At 42.9% G+C, this 18,018-nt stretch overlaps 1 protein-coding gene across 1 annotated transcript in view; it reads right to left on the reverse strand.

Moving 5' to 3' along the window:
• The window catches only part of Plcl1 (phospholipase C like 1 (inactive)), a 317,598-nt gene that overhangs the window by 42,289 nt on the left and 257,291 nt on the right, over positions 1-18,018 (reverse strand). Inside the window, exons 2-3 of the mRNA XM_055617026.1 lie at positions 15,238-17,712; positions 11,440-11,643 (exon numbers count right to left, since the gene is read on the reverse strand). Of these exons, the coding sequence (XP_055473001.1) occupies positions 11,440-11,643; positions 15,238-17,712 (2,679 nt within the window). The remainder of the gene's footprint in view (positions 1-11,439; positions 11,644-15,237; positions 17,713-18,018) is intronic.

Below are 18,018 nucleotides of genomic sequence, written 5' to 3' on the forward strand. Positions count from 1 at the left end.
AGAGGCTGAGTTTCTAATACAAGAACAAGTTGGGAAGCATCATTTAGCAGCACGGATCAGGTGAAGCACCATGAGAATGGAACTTGCCATGGCCATGTCTCCTTGCAGATAGAATTCACGGCGCACGTCAGTCATGAGCAGTCTTCCTACGCAACGCAGTCGACTTAGAGGTGCCCTCACTCATGCCCCTAGTCTTTTAGCAAGCAGCTAGAACTTTGGACAGGTTACTGCTTGAGGATGTTTCTGAAGCTATGCAGGCCCACTGATGTTCTCTCCCTTAAGACCCATCTATTGCCTTCCTTCTAGTAAAAAACAGGTCTTGGGTCTCTAGTTGAACCATGGACTCTCTGTTCAAATTATTGAAAGTCATCAGGCTTGAATTCTATTAAACCCAGCACACGTGTAAGTGGGATTGCTGCTGCAGATGGATTTGCTGACTAGGCGAAGACAGTTCTGATTAGTTGTGAATGCTTTACGTTAAACAGAACAAATACAACCATTGTTTGTAGACTGACATCCTTTTTATCTTAAGCATTCAACCCCAAAAAGATGGCCAACTCTCTATGAAACAAAAACAAATGTAAAACTCAGAATGCCTGCCGGCTGCCCGGAAACCCATGCCACCACCCATGTCGGCAATGCTGTCTCCCCCTGCTGGACCAGGCCTCCACTCATACCCCCAGCCTGATTCATGACAGTGCAGGGCCACAGAACCAGAGAAGAGTGGACCGAAGACCGCTGTCTCCACATCTGTGGCGGTGACAATTCTACCACAGTCAATGCTTTCTTCATAAAGGGGTATTATATCTTCTCAGTTCGTCTATTTCCAATGCAGCTGTCAACTAATCTTGAGAAACTGCTTGAAATACTGGCTTTTAGCCAGCTCTTAGTACAATTTACCTAATTCATAAAATCTGCTAGGTGAAGAAATTTTATGAACTTTTCCAGTTGATGTGAGTAAAAACCTGGCAAAAAAGCAATGTGAGAAAGAAAGGTGCCTTTTGGCTCTTTCTGAGGAGGACAATCTGTCAGGGCGTGCAAGATACAGTGGCAGGATTGTGAGGCTGCTTCCTTCCGGGAGACTGGAGAGCCGGGGGAGGGAGATGCTGGCACTGGCCAGCACTTTTCTTCTTCCTGGTTTATTCAGTTTGGAATTTTGACTTGTGGAACAGGGTCGCCCACATTCAGAGTGGATCTTCACCTTCAATTCATCTTCTTTGAAAAAAAAGTCCTTACAGATATATCCAAAGTTGTACCTCACCATTCCAGCCATGGAGGACCCTTACTCCAACTAGACCGACAATGAAAATTAGTTACTGCATGAAACCATTCTACAGTTTCCAGGCCAGTGTTACTGGCTCACACCGCCTTTAACTAAAGTGTTACAAAAATTCGAGAAGTGAAGCAGGCAAGGCAAAATAGGGAGGCCTGTATGCTAGATCAAACAGACACCTTGAAATAGTTGCTTGTTGATTCATCCTTGATATCCAATGTTGTTAAGAACCTGTTACCAACCTGTCACCCCTCAAGATGACAACAATTACTCTATTATTCAACAACATCCTGAAAAATGTTTCAGGAGACATTGTTGTACCCAAGAGGGAGGAGGTTTTCATGAACCAAGTTTATTGTTTCAAAATAGCTAGCTCTAGTTGAGCACGTACACAGCTACTTTTCTGAGTTCTATTGTTGTATAAACTTATATACCTTCTGAATTTCAAACTAATAGAATGCTTTACAAAGACTTGACAGGAGACAGGGATGGGAGAAGAATACCGTTGAGTTATTCACTTATTTCAAGTGAAATTGCTTTCAATAAGCAGAACTACATTGTGAGGAGAGGAGGCTGGAGAGATGGCTCAGCAGGTAGGAGTGCATGCTGCTCCCTTCACATGTGGGATCCAGCACCCATGGCAGAGGGCCCACAGACTCCTGTAACTCTAGCTCCAGCAGACCCAGGAGCCTCTTCTAACCTCTGCAGACACATTCACACACTTGTAAAAATACACAGAGGGGAGGGGAGACTACTTTTCGTAACTACAGACAACTTTTTTCCATCTTAAGGCTAACTATCTTTTGCAATAACACTAACATAAGAGAGTATAGTTAATCCAAGCCATTATTCCTGGCTTAATTGGGATACCCCTCCACTAGTTCAGTTGCCAAATATGATTAGATGGGAATAATTCTTTTTTGCTACATTCCTCCTTGTGCCAGCACAACCATCTGCTTTCCAAATCACAACCCAACAGACTTAGTAAATGATTAATCTTCAATTCATGTTCTCTAGACTGACTTCTTTTTCATCAGAAAATCTGTTTTCTCTTTCCATAGCAAAGTTTTAACTTTTATGCTAATGTCAAATAATTCAGTCCAGAAGTCACCTTTGAGGAAAGCTCTGGTTTGCATTTTATATAGTTGCAGCCCTCTATAACTAATCTACCTTTGAATGATGCGTGTTCAGAACACAAACTACCCAAAATCTCCCACGTTAACTTAAAACACATAAAAGGTTAGAATATATTAAGCCAATACTTCTTGACTATGAGTGAAAAATTAAGCTGGCAAAACATTAGAAAAGTGAAAACTCAGCCATCCAAAGAAAAAAAAGCACATAAAGGTCAGATAGCATTTTCCTTTCCAAATTATTTGTAAATACAATTCTGCGAAGGGCCAGGGGAGCCACGGTGGGGCTGCTGATGAGTGGAGAAGGAGCACGTTGGTCCCATAATGTCTCATGGGACTGCAGGTCAGTAGTTCTCAACCTGTGGGTGGAGGCCCGTTTGGAAGTTGAATGATCCTTTCACAGAGGTCCACATCAGATATCCTGCCTATCAGATATCCTCCATGTTAGAGTCATAACAGAAGCAAAATTACAGTCATGAGGAGCAAAGAAATAACTTTATGGTCAGAAGTCACCGCAACATAAAGAGCTGTATTAAAGGGTGGCAGCATTGGGGAGGTTGAGGACCACTGATCTAAGTCTTTAGACTCCATCTGAGGACATAAGGTAAGGTCTGATCGCTCTCCGCATGCTGAGTGTTACTGTTCTTTTCTCTCTTAATTGTAAGTTTTATACTTGTGTCAGAACCACCCACTCTGTGAGGAATCCCTAGCACTCCACACAGCGCCTTGACTAGATCAGGCATCCAAAATGTGCCTGTTCCTTGACTAATACAAAGAGTAAGGACACAGACATGTTAAAAGAGAAGGTAAGCTGATATAATGTATAAAGTCAATAAATGGTCTGGAGAGATGGCTCAGTGGTTAAGAGCACTGGCGGCTCTTCCAGAGGTCCTGAGTTCAATTCCCAGCAACCACATGGTGGCTCACGACCATCTACAATGAGATCTAGTGCCCTCTTCTGGCCTGCACACAGAACATTGTAGATATAATAAATAGATAAGTAAATAAATAAATAAATAAATAAATAAATAAATAAATAAATAAATAAATAAAGTCAATAAATGAAGGGTACCTACCTAATAAAATTTGATTTGCAAAAGGTGAGAATAAACATCTGGACTTGAACCACTGGAGAAGTAACTGAGAGTAGGCAGTTACTCCAAGTGGTATGGGGGAGAAATCAAAGGATGGAAAATGAGAAGGTGACAGGAAGTAAATCGGAGTGACAGAAGAATAAAGAAGGCTGGGAATAGTAAACTAGATTGTCAAAATGGTCCTTCTGGCTGAGTCTATAGGACAGAGAGCAAGCCACCAAGGCTGGCACCAGAGAGGCAAAACAAAAGTGGGACCCCCATCATACCCCAAAACTACTACATTATCTGCATGAGCAACAGATGCTTGCAGCTCTTATTTAATCAACTAAAATTGATTGTAGCATATTGAGTGCTAACACTGTTTTAAAGAGAACAGTGTGAAACAAACAAGTTCTCCATCCTTGCAGAGCACACACTCAAGTCGGGGGATTAAGACAAAATAAAGGAGTTTAAAAATATTTTGGGGAAGTTGTAGGCTACATAGTAAAATCAAATATATATGATCCTTTAGGAACAAAAAAATATTGGTTAGAACTTAGGAAATGTGAATTGTTTTTGTTTGTTTGTTTTGTTTTTTACGATTTATTCACTTTGTATCCCAGCTACAGCCCCCTCCCTTGTTCCTTCTCAATCTCTCCCTTCCTCCCTATTCTCATCCCATACCCCTTCCCCAGTCCACTGACAGGGGAGGTCCTTGTCCCCTTCCCTAGACCCTAGCCTATCAGGTCTCATCAGAACTGTCTGCATTGTCTTCTTCTGTAGCCTGGTAAGGCTGTTCCCTCTCAGGGGGAGGTGATAAAAGAGCCAGCCACTGAGTTCATGTCAGAGACAACCTCTGTTCCCCTTACTAGGAAACCCACTTAGAGGATCAGCTGCCATAGGCTACATCTGTGCAAGGGTTCTAGGTTATCTCCATGAATGGTCCTTGGTTGGAGTATCAGTCTCAGAAAAGAACCCTGGACCCAGATTTTTTTTGGTTCTGTTGCTCTCCTTGTGGAGTTCCTGTCCCCTCCAGGTTTTTCTATCTCCCCTATCTTTCATAAGATCCCCTGCACTGTGCCCAAAGTTTGGCTGTGACTCTCAGCATCTGCTTGGATACCCTGCTGGGTAGAGTCTTTCAGAGGCCCTCTGTGGTAGGCTCCTGTCCTGTTCCCTGTTTTCTCCCTCTTCAGATGTCTATCCTGTTTGCCTTTCTGAATGAGGATTGAGCATCTTACCCAGGGTCCTCCTTCCTGATTAGCTTCACATGTTCCACTCAACTGTTATTTTGTACCTTCGTCTTATGATGCTGGGGACTCAGGACCTGAGGCATGGCAGGCAAAGTGTCTTACCACAAGCAACACCCCCAAGTGTGTTATTTCTAAGGGTAGTGAATAAGTACATTCTCATGCAGATGCCCCTGCAAACAATAGCTGTCAACAGTCTTTTACACTGCTAGGTCTCATGTCAATGACATATCACTGTTGTATGGTTGTTTCTTGATCACTATTAAAGTCAGATGGATCTTTTAAATAAAGAGAAGATAAAGGAAATGAATTTTTTAAAAACTTCGTATGGAATAACAAGAAACCGAGAATTGCTAAAACAATCCTCTACAATAAAAGATCTTCTGGAGGTATCTCCATCCCTGATCTCAAGCTGTACTATAGAGCAACAGTCATAAAAACTGCATGGTACTGGCATAGAAACAGAATGGTGGATCAATGGAATTGAACAGAAGACCCAGAAATAAACCCACACACTTACGGACACCTGATTTTTGACAAAAATGCCAAAACCATACAATGGAAAAAAGACTGCATCTTCAACAAATGGTGCTGGTCCAACTGGATGTCTACATGTAGAAAAATGAAAATAGATCCATACTTATCACCCTGCACAAACTGAAGTCCAAGTGGATCCAAGACCTCAACATAAAACCAGACACATTAAATCGGCTAGAAAAAAAAAGTGGGGAATACCCTAGAACTCATTGGTACAGGAGAAAACTTCCTGAACAGAACACCAACAGCACAGGCTCTAAGAGCAACAATCAATAAATGGGACCTCATGAAATTGAAAAGCTTCTGTAAAGCAAAGGACACCGTCATCAAAACAAAGCGACTGCCTACAGATTGGGAAAGAATCACCACCAACCCTTTATCTGACAGAGGACTCATATCCAATATATATAAAGAACTAAACAAGCTGAAAAGCAACAAACCAAGTAATCCACTTAAAAAATGGGGAACAGAGCTAAAGAGAGAATTCTCTGCAGAGGAATATCGAATGGCAGAGAAGCACTTAAAGAAATGCTCAACCTCATTAGCCATTAGGGAAATGCAAATCAAAACAACCCTGAGATTTCACCTTACACCCATCAGAATGGCCAAGATGAAAAACTCAAGGGACAACACATGCTGGAGAGGTTGTGGAGAAAGGGGAACCATTCTCCACTGCTAGTGGGAATGTAAACTGGTACAACCACTCTGGAAATCAATCTGGCGCTTTCTCAGACAACTAGGAATAGCGCTTCCTCAAGATCCAGCCATACCACTCCTAGGCATATACCCAAAAGAGGCGCAAGTACACAAAAAGGACATTTGCTCAACCATGTTTGTAGCAGCTTTATTTGTAATAGCCAGAAGCTGGAAACAACCCAGATGCCCCTCAACTGAAGAATGGATGCAGAAACTGTGGTACATCTATACAATGGAGTATTACTCAGCAATGAAAAATAAGGAAATCATGAAATTTGCAGGTAAATGGTGGGACCTGGAAAGGATCATCCTGAGTGAGTTGTCCCAGAAGCAAAAAGACACTCACGGTATATACTCACTCATATAAACATACAATATAGAATAAACCCACTAAAAGCTGTACATCTAAACAAACTAAGCAAAAGAGAGGACCCTAACTAAAATGTTCAATCCCCATCCTGAAAGGCAAAGAGGATGGACATCAGAAGAAAACGAAAATAGGAAACAACCTCGGAACCCGCTACAGAGGGCCTCTGAAAGCCAGAAGAAAACAGGAAACAACCTTGAAACCTGCCACAGAGGGCCTCTGAAAGCTTCTGCAGTATAGACTGTCAAAGCAAATGCTGAGCCTGATGGCCAACTGATGGGCAGAGTGAATGGAATTTTATGTAAGAAGTGGGAAATAGTAAGAGCTGGAGGGGACAGGAACTCCACAAGGAGAGCAACAGAACAAGATAATTTGAACACAGGGAACTTCCCAGAAAATCATACTCCAACCAAGGACTATTTGTGGAGATGACCTGGAACCCCTGCACAGGTGTAGCCCATGGCAGTTCAGTGTCTAAGTGGTTTACATAGTAATGGGAAGAGGGACTGCCTCTGACATAATCTGATTGGCCTGCTCATTGATCACCTCCCCTTGAGGGGGGAGCAGCCTTACCAGGCCACAGTAGAGGACAATGCAGCCACTTTTGATGAGAACTGATAGACTAAGATCAGAAAGAAGAGGAGAACCTCCTCTATCAGTGGACTTGGGGAGTGACATGCATGCAGAAAGGGGAGGGAAGGTGGGATCGGGAGGGGAGGAGGGAGGTGCTTATGGGGGGATACAAAATGAATAAAGTGTAATTAATAAAAAATTAAAAAAAAGAAAGACAAAGGGGATGGAAATTAGAAGAAGGAGAAAACAAGAAACAGGACAGGAGTCTACCACAGAGGGCCTCTGAAAGACTCTACCTAGCAGTTTATCAAAGCAGATGCTAAAACTCATAACCAAACTTTGGGCAGAGTGCAGAGAATCATATGAAAGGAAGATTTAGTAAGACCTGGAGAGGACAACAGCTCCACTAGGAGAGCAATAGAATCAAAATAGCTGGGAACAGGAGTCTTTTCTGAGACTGATACTCCAACCACGGTCCATTCATAGATGTAACCTAGAACCTCTGCTCAGATGAAGCCCATGGCAGCTCAGTATCCAGGTGAATTTCCTAGTAAGATGAGCAGGGACTGTCTCTGACATGAACTCAGTGGCTGGCTCTTTGACCATCCCACACCCCACCCTCACCCCCAATGGAGGAGCAGCCTTGCCAGGCCACAAAGGAGGACATTGAAGCCAGTCCTGATGAGACTTCATAACCTAGGTCAGATGGAAGGGGAAGAGGAACTCCCCTATCAGTGGACTTGGAGAGAGGTATGGGAAGAGATGAGGGAGTGAAGCAGGGTGGGATTGGGGGGAATGAGAGAAGGGCCTACAGCTGGGATACAATGTGAACAAAATGTAATTAATGTAAAAAAAAATAAAAATGTAATTTAAAAAGTGAAAAAAAAAGCTCAAGCAGACTGCTGCTCATGCTTCTGAACAGTGTGGTGGGAAACACCTGTGAGAGAGAGTGGCAGGTGAGGTCACTGCTCTCGTGGGAACTGTATGGCTAAGAATTTGGGGGTAAAATGCAACTTTCCAGGCAAGGGAAGGGCATTTCAGAGACATGCCCTTGGGGTTCATAATGGAGACCAGAACAGACTCAGTCTTACTGAAGAAAGCCAGTATGGCTGCTGCATGAGAGTGGGGGTCGCAGTACCTCTGTAGAGGCATTAGATCACAGAGCACCCTAACTCTGCAGCCACCGCAGAATCTGATGAAGTACTGGGACGTGATGTAGTCCACGTTTTCACACGCTTACCCTGGGCCTGTGTAGTATCTCAGCAAACTTCTTAAAAACACACTGGGAGCAGAAAAGATGCCCAACAACACCACAGTCCTACAAAGTGAAAATGATGCTTCTTTTTTCAGGTCAATGCATTAGAGGCCTATCCCCTCCTCACCCCCTACACTGTTAAAAGAAATAACCAATAGAGACATTACAGTGTTTTCAATCATGTCTGTAGTGTGCTGGCTGCACAATTTGGAGCAGGTTATTTTCACTCAATTTCCCACCAAAATAAAAAGCCATTTCTATGGCGAATTTTAACTGGACTCCATTTAACTATTTCTGCTTTTCATGGCAAACTATTTCAGATTTTGTTAAAACCTGGCTCTGCCTACAATTCTAAACTGAATAATAATAATAATAATAATAATAATAATAATAATAATAATAATAATAATAATAACAGAAATGAAAGAAAGGCTACTATTCAGATTTGCATTTAATAGGTAAAACGGAAAGGACAAAAACGCCATCAGACACTTGCAATGGGAAGCAGAAACTGTCCGGCAACCACTGGGAGCCATTCTGCTTCATACAGAGCCAGCTCTGACTGCTGGCTGCCCTCACAGTAGATTACTTTCCTTTCTGAGCTCACAAGGGAGTAAGTGATGTCTACCGTCTGTCTCTATGGCAACTAGTACCCTAATTTCACCTCTTCGATGGCAATTATACCTATTCAATGAACAGCTTTCAATCCCCACTTTCATGATTGAAATTGATTTCACAAAAAACTGTGACACAGGCCATAGGTGAGCCCTACCCACCCTGCAAAGGCGGGCTCCGTACAAGCGTTTGTGGGCAGAGTGCATTCAGAAGATATTTTTCCATCTCATTTAGAAAACGTTTATACCAGATGCGTTTCTCCTAGCTATACTTAATGGTAAAACATTAGGATTTTCTTCACTGACAGCCTATTTAACTATAAAATTTACCATGTTTGTTAGAAAGAATTTTGTGAATACAGGAAGCATATAGAAAAGAAGAAATAAGACAATAATTTCACTCGTGACAAACAAAAGTAATCACTGTTTACGTCTTCCTGGCATTGCGTGTGCATATACATACAAATGCAATTTAAATCTCCCAGCACATATCTTATTACAACAGACTGCCTCACAGAACAAATTGAATTAGCCTCCATACCACTACGATCTTCTAAACAACCGATCTCGACAGCTTCAAAGGGTTTTCTTTGATGAATCCCTATCTTCTCAAAAATTATATTATTTCAATTTATACATTTGCATAAATTATGCCACGTGTGTGGTTGCCTGTGGAGGCCAAAAGAGGAAGCGAGATCCCCTGAGCTGGAGTTACAAACAGATGTGTGCTGGCATGGAGGAACTGGGAATGGAACCTGTGTCCTTCGCAGAAGTAGCAAGAGCTCTGAACTGCCGGGCCACCTCTCCAGTTCCTGGGTTCCTATTTGTAATTTAGCTAATCCCTCCATGTCAACATTATGAAAATCCAATATTTTTTCACATATAAACCCTAATGTTAAACTTTAAAAAAAAAATCAAATGAACAAGCATTTCAAGTAGTTTTATCGACTTTTCTCCAACAATGTATATAGCAATTTATTTTTGCACTATAGGCAGAGAAAGCAAAGCATCTATCTTCTTAAATTCCCATGCGTAAACGCATATATAAGCAAGGACCACAGATTACACTTGCTCTCTATCACATTTTGGTGTGTGAGCATACCTTTTACTGAACTTGAGGCTCACTGTTTTGGCTAAATGTAAGGTCAGAATGCCCAGGGATCTACTTGCCTCCATTTCCCATCACTGTGCTTATCGATTGTTTGGCCACATGTGGCATTTTATGTGGGCACTGGGGATTCAAACTCAGGTCTTCATGCTTGCACAGTAAACACTTTACCTACTGAGCTATCTCCCCAGACCACTGTCTTCTTAAATTCCTGAATAGAAGCACCGTGTTTAAAAGCACAAGGCATAGCTGATGATTTCATAAAAGGGGGGATATCTTGTTACATGACTATTAAGACATGGGTCTTGTTATCTTATCCGGACTAGATTGGCCTTGGTCTTTTGGGCTCAAACAACTGTCTTGCTGGAGTAGCTGAGTCTGTAAGGGTATACCATCATGCTTAATTTAATATATTAGCTTATCTAATTAGAACTTGTCTTAAAGATAAATGTGTCGTATATTTCATTGATAGTTTTTGTTTGTTTTTAAGCAATAGGGATTGCCTGTCAACTTCTGCAGCAGGATCTATGCTGTCCTCTGACATCCATTCTCAGTAACAGAGGAGACAACTTCTAGCCCCCTTGAAACACATTTTACATTGTGTTTTGCAATTAACTGTGGCCATCTATTAGCTCCAGGCTGATGAACAGGAAGGAAAGTAATATTTTTCTTGTCTGTAGTTTCAGAAAATAATATCCTACATGAAGGAAGACATGTCCTCTCCATCATTCCTGATGGCTGGACTGCAAATGTTACAAGTAGAGTGTAGGCAGCCATTGTGGACCTTGAAGATAAGGGCTAAATTCTAGAAATAGAAAAAAGAACAATTAGAAAGAGTCTGGGCACCTAAGAACTTGGCAAAAGCATCCACAGATAACTGCTGTCTAAATTTCTGAATAAAAGTTTGCATTTTAAGCCATAATTAGGTTGCTTTTTAAAATATATATATATTTAAATTTTATCTCTGAAATGTCATATATCACATGTAGGAGAATACAATCTTGATTGATATAAGAAGTTCCTACATCTTTCTATTCCTACTGGTTCCTAGAGTTTCTTCTAGTGGAATATATTTATTTATTCCTAATTGGGTAGGTTATACATTTTGTCATTTGCTCTCTAATTTTGTTTACAGCATGTAACACAAAAATAAAGTTATTCCCAAATCTAATCAGTACATAAATTCTATTATATAGTCAGAATAAGATCAGGGAGCATCATTAGCTTAGAAATGTTTACAGACCATCTCCCTGTCTCAGCCATCACCGAGCAGCACCGAGACCTGACTCTCTCTGTCAGGAGCCATCGTTCAGAAGAAAAGGAGGCATGCTTCTGAGGACTGGAGAAGTCACTCTTTGTCAAAGCAGAGATTGTTCCATCTGCCAAGTCCCCAGAGGTCTCCCTGGGCCTTGACACATTCCGAGTGGCAAGCTCTGGCTGCTACCTCCAAACACATCTGACAGGCGGCCGCCATGTTCTAGGCATTGGAAACCCACTCAAGAAGGTCTGCTTTTAGAGATTTCTACACACAGAGAGAAGAAACGGGGAGTTGCAGCCGCTTACCAGGTCATAGGCAGCTAGCATCCTCTTTTGCACGTCTGGAATGGCCCCCAGAGGCTCCAGGTAAGGAAAGCTGTCCTTCATCACTAGAGACACGGAGGGAAGACTGTCACTGGTGATGAGACGAGAGGACAGGGTTAGCAGGCACTGTTTCAGACTGGCGATGGGCGGGAGTCCACACAGCTCCTTAACAGACACTATGGCGTTCTACGAGGAGAAAACATGGAGTCACATGTCTGACCACATGGAACTGCGCCCCAGTTTACACCCATGTGAACTCACCAAGTCATACCCTCAGAGACTTTACAGTGCCGCCTGGATGACAGGCAAGCCGATCTGCTGGGACAGGTGCACAGGTGAGACACAGCTGCCTCACAGCCTGACCGCAGACGGCCATCAGAAACAAAGTAGATGCTGCTCAACTGGGATACACACACACACACACACACACACACACACCAGCAGTGCCTAGACATGAATACTTGATTCGAATTTCATCATGCAGATCAGAAAAAAAAAAAACACATCATGGCACTGCCATGTCCCTTAGCATCTCAAGACAGTGCTCACCGGGCTCCATTTGACCAAGCAATATTGCCTTGCGGCCCCACCAGAGATGCGTGCCACACAGAGAAAGGGGCCTGGATGAGCATCTTATTCATTAATGTTACAATCTTTAACAAAATCGAGGCACTATAACGTTAAGAAAATGTCTCATATTCAAAGAGATTGGAACTTTGGCTGTGCTGCAGAGCCAGTTAGTAACAAGCCCTGAGGTCACTTAAAACCGATATCCTACTGTGTACCCTGTCATTAAGAGAGAAATGTGATGACCAATCTTATTTGCTGTGGATTTCCCAGAAAATCACCTTTCATGACCTAAGCTAATTAATAGCTTAATCCGAAACTGTCTTCTCTTCCATGCCCCTGACCCAAGAGTAACACATGTGTGTACGTATGTTATGGTAATAAATGCAGGAAATGGCAAGTAGATTGAGAACAACATTATAAAATAAGTATCTGCCATAAATGTTGAAGACAACCTATGGATTTTGCCTTTGTTTGTTTGCGACCTGGGTCAGCTGGGGTCAGATGGAGTATGTGACTTGATCCCTTGTAAGTCCCTAACCAAAGCTTTCTGTTAAGTGTCCCATCCTTACCCATGTGATGCTCTCAGTGCTATTCAGTCCACACCAGCAAAAGCTCTTTGTTGTGGACACACAGGAACAGACACACATAGAAAGAAAGATTCACAAGACAGACAGGCAAAAGTCAGACAACAGAGAAATGACAGAAGACAAAGGGAGAAAGGAGGAGCTGATTCAAGCCTGGCCTCACTCTTGGTTAAGTTATACCATGGGAAGTGATTTTTTTTAGTTTCTTTTTCTTAATAAGACAGTGACACATTTTGGGCACTCTGGGACTCTTATTAATGTGCTCAACCTGAGGCTCAAGTAATAACTTGGAATAGAAATTGTGTGTTTTACATTTATTAATAATGAGCAGCATCTAATCTACTGAATGTCTCATGAATGCATTAATTATCACAGTAGTTTTGTCTCTTTCAGATTGCTCTCCAAACAATTCTTTATCCAAACTACTTTGTTAGAATACCATTAATTATTAACGCTGCTTGAAAAATCCTCATGAACAGCTTTTATTTTTGAGTATGTGTATGCGGCATGCATACGCGCACGTGTGTGTGTGTGTGTGTTCGTGTGTGTGTGTATGTGTGTGTTTCTATCTGTGGGCACGTGTGTATGGGCATACATGCGGAGCCCTGGGTGTCTTCTTCGATCACCCTTTATATATTGAGGCGGGCTCTCTCACTAGATCCAGAAATCATGGGTTTTGGTAATGCAGCTCCCTGTCCTGCTCCAGTGGTCCTTGGCCTCAGGCATACACTGTACTCATGGGAGGTCTCCACACATCTTCTAAGCGGGTTCTTCTGGGGGATCTGAGCTCCACCCCAAGTGATTTCCTGGCTGAGTCATAACCCCAGCAAAATACTCTTCTCAAGAGAGTCTAAAAATATGATCAAAAGGTTGTATTTCAAGAATTACATAGTAACACATAGAGCTGACCTCTAATAAAGTTAGGTTCAGAAATTGCTTGTAGCTGGTCTCATCTAGGGCTTTTCAATAAAGTCATATTTACATAAGAGATAGAAGATAATAGCACAGTCAGGGGCTCATTTTAACGAAGTGGTTAAGCAGCCTATCCTGAACCAAATACATGAACACTCTGACTGCAGGTATTCATAGGTGAGTTTTCATATCACACTATTTTCCAGCATTGGATATCTGAAGAACTTCTCTATGAGTTAATAATTTCACTAAGTCACAGCTTGGTGGTTCTGCTTTACATGAATTATAACGGATTTTGGCATCAGGCATTCTGGGATTTAAAGTCTAACTTTGATGTTTATTAACTGCAAGATTTGAGAAATTACGTTTTCTAATGTATCTGTTCTCCTGAGGGCAGAGCTTCTGGGTGGGTGAGTATTCTTATAAACACTCTAGCTAGCAGAATGAAGTAACTGATTTATTCTCAGTTTTCTATACAAGACCTTAGTGAATACTTGTCTGTTCAGGCCTCAAAAATGCTATCCTCAATTAACTATGTTAAGTAGTGTGAAAAGAAGTTTGCAATCATGTCTGATTATGCATCACAAGGAAGGGAAGGGCACTGTGGGCTCCTCCAGGTCAAAGCTGGGCAGCTGCTATTTGCTCTCACTCAGTTCTCACAGCAGTCCTGCAGTAGAAGTCTCATGGTCTTGCCTTATGCAGAGAAAACTGATGATCAGAAACCAGGACCACACAGGGACAGATTCATCCAAGAATTCACGTTCCTTCAATTAAACCACCTTTCTAGGAGAAAGGTAAATACATGTTGGTTCTAATTTAAGTGCAAGTTTTGTTTGGTTAGCTGTGTTTTCTCTTGTGGGCAATAACTTCTTGGTACATGCTTACATAACTAAAAGTATACTAGGCATGACTTTTATAATGTATGACTTCAAATTCTCTTCTATATTCACATCTGTAAGTATTTTACATATGTGCTTTGAAATCACATGCATATGTCTGGGTATGTATTTTATACACCACCCACATGAGGGGTGTGTGTGTGTTTGTGTGTGTGTGTGTGTGTGTGTGTTCATGTCATGTAGATATGCCTGTCTCACAAAGAGACCAGAGGAGAATGCAGGGTACCTGATCCATCCATCATTTTCCATCTTACTTCTTTGAGGCAGGGTTTCTCATTGAACCTGGAGCTAGGCTAGTGGCCAACAAGCCCCAGAGAACTTCCTGTCTCTGCTCACACTAAACAGGAGGTTACAGACACATTTAGCCACACTTTTTATACGGATGCCAGGTATTCAAACCTAGCTCCTCACCCTTGCATAGCCAGTGCTCTTACCTTTTGAGCCACGTCCCCAGCTCTTACTCACATGTTTTATATTTCACGTTTTCCACATTGTCCATGTACATATTCCTGTTAATTAGTTATTACAAGCTAAACATGTGGGAAAGATACCCAGCATTTTGCTATACATTTTGCACCATTACCTGGCCAAACTCAACCTCGCATTCACAATTAGAAACCAACCTGCTTTCTCACAGGTGACAGGGAGCAGGATGTAGCGGTGCCTGGGACCACACAATATTTCTGAACATGTGCAAACCAACCTTTAGAGAACCACAGCAGTCACTCGAACCAACCATTAGAGAACCACGGCCGTCACTCATGTAAGTGGGCGTGGGTAACGGGCAGGGAGAGCAGGAGGGGCTGTCTGCCTACCTGCATGTTCTCTCTCATGTCTATGGCTTCTCGTAAGGGATGAACCGCGATTTTGAAGACATCATCTATGGTCTTCAGACCGATATTCCTGAGCATGGTGTATTCTCGAACTTTCTTCCCCATTCTCACAGAGAGGCTACGCTTCTGCGCCTTCCCTCCTCCACTTCTATTGGTTATTGCTATGTGGACAAAAAGGGTCACGTGCTCCATGACGTCCCCCACAAAGGAGCGCAGGGGGACATGCCGGTACCCGGGCTGCAGACATTCAAACGGTATCGTGTACTGCCCGATGAACTCATCACCGATGTAATCATCATCCAGAACAACAAACCGGACCATGGTCAGCTCAGGAAGGTTGACCTGGAACTCGAAAGTTTCATCAAAAATGGGATTATCACTGTTCTGTTGCACAGTTTTAGTTCTTTGCTCGGAGCAGTCAGCCGGAATCCCATGAATCTCCACACAAACATAGGGGTCTATGACATCCCCTTTGGCACACGCCCCCTTGGGCTTCGGGAAGTTCTGACCGCTGATGATCTTGATGTGAAGGACCAGGGGAGACACCCCAGGCACAATGCCCTTTGTATTTGCGCTGAAGTATGAAACCTCATCTCGCATGATAGATGGCCTCAGGACATAGCCACATCCCCCGTTCTGAAGAAACCAGCCGGTGTGGAGGTCCATCATTGGACCAGGAGTTTGAAAATTCATTGCCACAATTTGACAGCCACAATTCCAGAAGTCCTGTGGGTTCAAATTACTGGAATCTATCCGCATGGCACTAGGGTAGATCCTTGATAAGAACTTCTTGTTGTAATTGACGAAATCCTCCGGGTATTCATTTGCAATTCGGCTGGCCTCTGTTTCACTAAATGAACAAATTTCCCAGTAGTTTTGGGTTTTCATAGACAGTTCAAAATCCCTGTACTGAACAGATTTGCAGATGGATACCAAGTCAGAGAGCTCTCGGCAGAGCCAGATATGTTTCTGCTCACCGTTGTAATCCCCTGACATCCTCCGAGACATCTCAGCTTCTTCATCCTCATCAGTTACTTCTCCCTCTAGCAGATCTGACTCTGAAGGCAGTTTCTTTCCTTTTACAATGATCATGTTCTTTAGTTTTTCGGGTGATGGGAGGTAGGATTCAGATGACAAAGGCGCTTCTGTATAGAGTTTATTGCCAAACACCTTTTTCATCTGCTGAGCCATGACTGTCTGCTGAGGTAGAGAACAGTGATTCCCCAAGCAGAGGATGAGCGGGTATTCTGAAGCAACAAAGGCAAACTTATTGATGACCTCTAGAACGCTTCGAAAGGAAAGATGTGTGGCCATGTTGTTTCTGTTACAAAGGATGGGCTCATTATCCGAACCATCACTCACATCGAGCTCAATGCTTCGACAGCCCATTTTCAAAGCCCTCACATACCCATTGATATCAGCTGGTCCCCTGAACTGGTCTTCTATCAGGTAGGTATTATGAGACGCATTGATATAGTAGTGGGATAAGGGCTGGGTCATGTCTTGGGCAACCTTCTTTTGCTCTGGATCAAAAATGTCACATTCTGGAGACAGTAAATACTGGGTAAAACCATCAATGGCAAGAAACCCTTTCTGACGGCCCTCTTCGGAAAACTCATACCTCCTGATGATATCTAAGCACATATCCTCAGTGATGTGGGTAACCCCTTGCTCAGCTTCTAAGAAGAGCATGAGGTCATTGGCATCCAGATATTCCTTGTTCTTAGATATCTGGACAAGTAAGAAATACACTTCTGGCCTGGTACAGAGTTCACAGAAAGCTTCACAAAATTCCTCCTCTGTCACCCGGGTGGTTAGTTTTTCTTTGCTCTTCTGGATTTCTTTAAACTTTAACCTGATCTTAGATTCCTTCAGGGTAGGGTTGAGTTGTTTTATTAACTCCACGGAAGTGTCTTCTAACATAATCCCATTCCCATCAACATCTGCGGCCTCAAACACCGTTTTTAGCCACATGAGCCGTGGTGTGTTCTGGTTACCCTCCATAAAATCAAGTGGTTGTTTACTACGTGAGACCAAGTACCGCAACCCCGACACCCAGATGTTTGCCACATCTGCTGAATTGGCAACCAGGTCCAGAGACTCGTAGTTTTCCCCGTGGAGGATGGAGAAGGCGCAGTCTTCACAGATCTGGTCGGCGAGCCCATTGTTTCTGAATGTCTCTGTGTTCTTGCCCAGCCGGATCTCTTTGATGGCGGAAATGTCCAGCTTGGCTTTGTCAAGGTCTTTCTTGGATGGTTCCCAGCGGAGAGCCTGGAGGTCTGCATCTAGGGTGAAGAACCGGTTGTAGATGCGGGAGTTCGGTCGTACTTTCTTCAGCTCGCAGCCAGCCTGCATGAAGCTGATGCAGTCGCTGGCGCTGCTGATCTTCTTCTCTGACGGCATGCTGCTGAAGGACACTGTTTTCTTCCTCCCACCACATTTTTGGTTTGAAGGATCCTATAAAATAATCAGAAAAGTCTGATCAATCTCCTTTAGGAGACCTAAAGTCAGTAACGCTCTAGGAGGCTCTCGAACTCCGTTCAGACAGTCTGGTTACAGGGCAGAAGCCAGCCTGACATTTACCTTTTCACTGTTTCAGAAGATACATTATGGAGAGGAGTGATATCCTTAGGCTCCAAAGGAAACTCATTTCACAGATGCACGTGTGCACTCCAAGTTAAGATAAATATTCAGAACAAAGCCCAGCACACCAGACAGCATCCACCGGATGGACCGTGCTCAGCAGGGCACATGGGTCCTGTG

This window comes from Psammomys obesus, unplaced genomic scaffold (genome assembly GCF_907164565.1).
Source record: "Psammomys obesus unplaced genomic scaffold, mPsaObe1.curated_primary_1811, whole genome shotgun sequence".
NCBI lineage: Eukaryota > Metazoa > Chordata > Mammalia > Rodentia > Muridae > Psammomys > Psammomys obesus.